This window comes from Nerophis ophidion, linkage group LG20 (assembly GCF_033978795.1).
Source record: "Nerophis ophidion isolate RoL-2023_Sa linkage group LG20, RoL_Noph_v1.0, whole genome shotgun sequence".
NCBI classification, from domain to species: domain Eukaryota; kingdom Metazoa; phylum Chordata; class Actinopteri; order Syngnathiformes; family Syngnathidae; genus Nerophis; species Nerophis ophidion.
In genome coordinates this window covers 16,631,931-16,637,930 of record NC_084630.1, presented here as the reverse complement: position 1 = coordinate 16,637,930, position 6,000 = coordinate 16,631,931, and the positions used below count along the sequence as shown (strand labels likewise).

The 6,000-nt window shown below is 38.5% G+C and overlaps 3 protein-coding genes across 6 annotated transcripts in view; 1 reads left to right on the top strand and 2 right to left on the bottom strand.

The window, feature by feature from the left end:
* Window positions 1-1,354, bottom strand: part of lg20h19orf53 (linkage group 20 C19orf53 homolog) — a 6,988-nt gene extending 5,634 nt beyond the window's left edge. Inside the window, exons 1-2 of the mRNA XM_061880623.1 lie at window positions 1,197-1,354; window positions 872-927 (exon numbers count right to left, since the gene is read on the bottom strand). Of these exons, the coding sequence (XP_061736607.1) occupies window positions 872-927; window positions 1,197-1,284 (144 nt within the window). The 5' untranslated portion in view covers window positions 1,285-1,354. The remainder of the gene's footprint in view (window positions 1-871; window positions 928-1,196) is intronic.
* Window positions 1-6,000, top strand: part of LOC133538811 (uncharacterized) — a 31,319-nt gene that overhangs the window by 13,742 nt on the left and 11,577 nt on the right. For 2 of the 4 annotated variants that reach the window (XM_061880618.1, XM_061880617.1), the window contains exons 1-2: window positions 1,573-1,868; window positions 1,933-1,998. The exons of 1 other annotated variant lie outside the window; for it this stretch is intronic. The gene's annotated coding sequence lies outside the window, so the exon portion shown is untranslated. Of the gene's footprint in view, window positions 1-1,566; window positions 1,869-1,932; window positions 1,999-6,000 lie in introns of those variants that run through there. One more of the 4 variants, XR_009803111.1, reaches the window with a different exon arrangement.
* Window positions 3,126-6,000, bottom strand: part of mri1 (methylthioribose-1-phosphate isomerase 1) — a 43,547-nt gene continuing 40,672 nt past the window's right edge. The window contains exon 6 of the mRNA XM_061880620.1: window positions 3,126-4,242. Coding sequence (XP_061736604.1) covers window positions 4,109-4,242 — 134 coding nt within the window. The 3' untranslated portion in view covers window positions 3,126-4,108. The remainder of the gene's footprint in view (window positions 4,243-6,000) is intronic.

Sequence of the window (6,000 nt, the reverse complement as noted above, 5' to 3'; positions counted from 1 at the left end):
GCCTGATTTAGCCATTCCTTTACCACTTTTGACGTTTGTTTGGGGTAATTGTCCTGTTGGAACACCCAACTGCGCCCATAACCCAACCTCTGGGCTGATAATTTTAGGTTGTCCTGCAGAATTTGGAGGTAATCTTCCTTTATCATTGTCCCATTAACTCTCTGTAAAGCACCAGTTCCATTGGCAGCAAAACAGGTCCAGAACATAATACTACCACCACAATGTTTGACGGAAGGTATGGTGTGCATGGGATTAAAGGCCTCACCTTCATCCTCGAAACATATTGCTGGGTATTGTGGCCAAAAGCTAAATTTTTGTTTCATCTGACAACAGAACTTTCCCCCAGAAGGTCTTATCGTTTGTCCATGTCAGATGAAACAAATCAGGCTAAATCTGGCTAGAATTGAGGTTTTAGAATGGCCTTCCCAAAGGCCTGACGTAAACGTGTGGACAATGCTGAAGTCCATGTCAGAAAACCAACAAATTTAGCTGAACTGCATCAATTTTGTCAACAAGTGGTCAAAAATGAAACCAGAAGCTTGTGGATGGCTACCAAAAGCCCCTTATAGGAGGTGAAACTTGCCAAATAAGAGTTGTAGAAAAGATTGGAAACTCAAGACAGCAGTGACATTATGATCTTTACAAGTGTATGTTAACTTTTGACCACGACTGTATACATGCATGCATGCATGCATGCTGTGGAGCCCCTGCCTAGGAAAAAAAAATGTTTGCCTTGGTGCCCTAAAATATGAGCCCTCCTTTATGGCAACACTTACCTTGACCTTAAAAAGTTGAAATTCGAGGCCTGGATAGTACTACAACAATACTACAAACTGACATAATACTACACTTCCAGTATAATATATCTTACCTTCTTCAACTGTTGTTGTTGAACGATGTGAACCTTCTTGGCTGCAATGATCCTTCCTTGAAGACAGTTTAAAATATTACATATTTTCTTGTCCATATAGTAATCACGTTTAAATACACAGTTTAAAAAATAAGGACAAATAGTTGATTATTCTCCATATATTACATTTACCTACACGGTGAGTAAATGAAGAATTGAGGTTTGTCTCGTAATAAAAGACGATTATGTACGACATACATCCCACGTGTCATGTTGGTCGATACAGGTTGCTATTTTAGTAGTATTTTCTCTATTGTAATGAGATTGATTATAAAATAAGACAAACCTCCTTTCTTTGGACCTTTCTGTTTGAGGTGTTGTTTTTTAGAGGCCCCAGGACGCTGAGCCTTAAACTTGCGGGAACCTTGCGCCATGTTTGCTAACAGGAAGTTAACACTCGGATATCCGCCCTCCAGTCAGTGCTTTGGCGCCATCTACTGCTTGTGCAACGAAACAACCATTGACTTGACCATATTACAACAAACCATGCATACATATATAAAGGCCTACTGAAACCCAATACTTACCCACCACGCAGTCTGATAGTTTATATATCAATGATGAAATATTAACATTGCAACACATACCAATACAGCCTTTTTAGTTTACTAAATTACAATTTCAAATTTTCGTCTGGAAAACGTGTAATGATGACGTGTACGCAAGACGTCACGGATTTTAAGGAAATATGAGCGCTGCACACACACAGCTAAAAGTCGTCCGCTTTAACAGCATAATTACACAGTATTTTGGAGATCTGTGTTGCTGAATCTTTTGCATTTTTTTCAATTAATATTGGAGAAGTCATAGTAGAAAGATGGAGTTGGGAAACTTTAGCTTTTAGCCACACAAACACACAGTGATTCCTTGTTTAAAATTCCCGGAGGTAAAACTTTACTACGGATCACAACGGTCAAGCGAACATGGATCCCGACCGAATGTCAACCAGCAGGTTTTGGTGAGAAAATTGTGGTTAAAAAGTCATTCTTACCGGAGAAAAGCTGAGCTTGTGCCGTCCATAGCTGCTGTCGACTCCCCTGAGACACTGCGCGTCAACACACCCGTGGACGTACATCTCCGACTATCAGGTAATATTAAACTCACTAAAACACTAGCAACACAATAGAAAGATAAGGGATCTCCCAGAATTATCCTACTAAATGTGTCCAAAAACATCGGAATCGTCCCAATTACAATCGCGTTTTTTTTCTTCTAGTTCGTCGCTATCAATATCCTCAAACACAAATCTTTCATCCTCCAACTAATGGGGGAATTGTCGTTTTCTCGGTCCGAATGGCACTTTTTGTTGGAGGCTCCCATTATAAACAATGTGAATATGTGAGGAGCCCCCACACTTGCGACGTCATCGTCTGCGACTTCCGGTAGAGGCAGCGCATTTCTCTAAACACCGAAAGTTGCAAACTTTATCATGGATGTTCTCTACTAAATACTTTCAGCAAAAATATGGCAATATCGCGAAATGATCACGGATGACACATAGAATGGACCTGCTATCCCCGTTTAAATAAGAAAATCTCATTTTAGTAGGCCTTTAACGCAATAATTAATGTAAACATTGTCAACACAACCATTTTGGCAACTAACAGTGACCACAAATGATCGACGAATGTAATTGCGTTAATCCAAAGTAATATCAATATATTATTGCTAGCATGCAACATCAATATACATTACAAAAGGTAAACGTATACATAATGAAGCGTTGACAATGTAGAACAAAACACTTTGAACAAATATAATGTATGCATTTTAGCATGTCCAAACAACTTTAACCATATGCTAGTTTGAAGAAAAAAATCTAAATAAATTCACTTGTTCATTAAATTTTTTCGAATACATAATTTTGCTTAAACATCAATAAAAAAACTCAATTGCCAATATTAACACGTGTATTCATGTTAATTAAGTCTGTAAAACATTTTATATTGTTTTTTTATGTATGAAAACACTTTAAAAAAGTTTGATTTGATAATTAATGCTCAAATTATAGCATCATGTAACGTTATCCATTACTAATATTAGCATCCATATTCATGTTAATGCTAATATTAACAGCTTGGCTGGGTTTACACTGAAATTAAATATTAAGTTATCTTTATTTTTTTAAGTTTTAATAACATACAATAGAGATGCATCATGTTTATAAATGAAACATTTTCCTTAGACTGACATTTTCATTCATTTTGAAAAGAACTGTTGCTTTATTGGCGCGCGTTTATTCGAAGATGCTTTGGTGGTGTTTTCTTTATCCACAGTTTACATTGCAGTACTGTATATTAGTACAGTGTAGTACTGTGAACCTTAGCATGGCAACACATACTACTCACATGAAGTTCAGGATGAAGTGAAAATGTATTAACGTATATATATAATACATTAACTTTACAGGTGAACTTAATTATTGTAACTTTCACAATAGAATATATATTTCATAATTTATTTTGTCTTCCAATGACAATCCAGGCTTAGTGGCCAAATTGTGTTCATCAATAGCTTGCTGTGATATGAAAATGTGAACAGCATGAATATAATTACTAATTAATTTACGGTTCACTTGTTGGAAAAACATCAAATTGTGTCAAAAGGGATTTTCTAAAAATGAAGTTGACCTGTAAAGGTGAAAGTTCATGAAACTTCCATTACGTTCTTAAATGAACAAAGTAAATGTGACACTAAATACAAAGATGCCATGAAATATAAATACAACTAACATATTCAAATTGTCCGCTCGGCAAAAAACATTGTTGCTATTATAGCTAGAGATGAGTCTGTCATTACTACAGAAGGTACACAAAGACTTAAATGAAATGTTAATATAACATGATTGAAACTAGCAGTGTTTGTTTTTGTACATTATGTACACGGTAGCAGCAGGAAGTTGTGCGTTTGCATTTATACACATTTCGCACGTGAGGAAACTGACTGCTTGGCAGTTTGTCATTTTGAAAGGTGTTCAAAAGAGAAACAATTGTCGTGAGCAACGTGAAAAATCTACAATTCTTGTGAGAAGAAAATAATCGAGAAGGTTAATTTGTCTCTTTGACTCCCTGCAGAGTTTTTGTGAGAATTAGAAACAACTTGCTTGCAATACAAACTTCCTTGTGTGTGTGTGTGTGTGTGTGTGTGTTTGTGTGTGTCTTAAGGTGCATTTGCGCACACACGCCAGCAGGTGTTGCTCTAAAGAGCAGTGAGGCGGCCAGTGAGAGCAGCTTGGAGCTCTGAGGGCAGGAAGACCCCCAACTCTGTGATGATGCCTCCTGTGATCAGCTGATGGGGGGTCACGTCAAATGCAGGGTTCCACACCTCGATACCTGAAAACATCAACCTTTATTATTTCAAGAACAAAATAATGGTTTATATCAATAGGAAATATTATAATTATTCATCACTTCAAGAAAAAATATTACTTTGCCACAAGCAAACAATTATGTAAAGAATGAAAGATAGTACCCTTTATATTTGAACGGATACAGAACCAATTCCTGATAGTGGGAATCAATATTTGTACACAACAGTGCCAACTTTCAATAATGTTTGTATGATTGTTTTATAAATGTTCATTTGTTTAATAATAACATTTTAATTATTTTGATGTAACATTTAACATTGAGCTGACGACGATAACCGTGTTTTCCAGTTGTTTTGTTTAGTTTTTCTTGCACTTCTGAGTATCATTTGCAAGTACCGTATTGTTCGGACTATAAGGTGCACCTAAAATCCTTTCATTCTCTCAAAAATCGACAGTGCCCCTTTTAACCCGGAGCGCGTAATGTACTGAATAATTCTGGTTGTGTTCACCGACCTCGAAGCAGTTTTATTTGGTACATGGTGTAATGATAAGTGTAACCAGTAGATGATAAACACACATAAGAGATATGTGTAGACTGTAGAGATGCGCGGTTTGCGGTCTCATCCGCGGAGTTCGCGGATAAACCGCGGGTCGGGCGGGTGACATGACGAAAAAATAGATTTTAATTAGAAATTAGATTCGGGCGGGTGGCGGTTGAACCATCCGGAAATATTTGATATACATGGTTCTGGGATCGGTATCCTTTTCCATTCAAAGAGCCATTTAGGACCCGTGTCACAAAGCGAAGAAGACAATAGGAGACGCTAATATTATCTAGAATGACTGCCGGCAGTCACCTAAGTAATAAGTATTAGGGCGTGCTAAGAAGCCATTGGCTTTGTCGCCTTCTACTGCATTTACGATCTGCTTGTCAGTCAAGCAACATGTTGTGTGTGGCTTCCGCAGCAACACGCACACGACTGCAAGGCATACTGGGTGACACAGAGTACACTAATGGTTGTTAATGTTAACACTCTTAGTAATATGCGCCGCCCTGTGAAGCCACACCAAACAAGATTGACAAACACATTTCGGGAGAACATCCTCCCAGTAACACAACAAATGCAACACAACAAATACCCAGAATCCTTTGTATCCATGACACACCTGACTATTTTATACACCCTGCTAGCAGCAAACCCCCCCAACCCCCCATGCGTCGGTAAGGTGGGCGGGGTTGAGGGTGCGGGGATGTAAAATATATTCAGGATGTGTCAAGGATACAAAGGATTCTGGGTATTTTTGTGTTGCGTTTATGTTGTGTTACTGTGAGGACGTTCCCTCGAAATGTGTTTGTCATTCTTGTTTGGTGTGGCTTCACAGCATGGCGCATATTAGTAAGTGTTAAAGTTGTTTATATCTCAACCATCAGCGTACTCTGTATCACCCAGTATGCCTTTCAATCTTGTACGTGTAATTGCGGAAGCTGCAGACAAAATGTTGCCGGACTAACAATCTTTTTGTACATGTTGCTGAAGGTGTCAAAGGCAATGGCTTCACAGCACGCCCATAGTCTTGTCATCAGGATGAACGCCATTGGATATTCGTGAGAACGTTAGCGGCTCCCATTGTCTTCATTACTCTGTGAAACAGGTTCAAATAGCACTGTGAGTGGTAAAGTTGGCCGACCTCTGATGAACGTCAGCGGGCGGGTGGCGGGCGGTTGCGGTTCTGATAAACTGTTGGTTCGGGATGACGGCGGGTGGATGACGACTTTGGT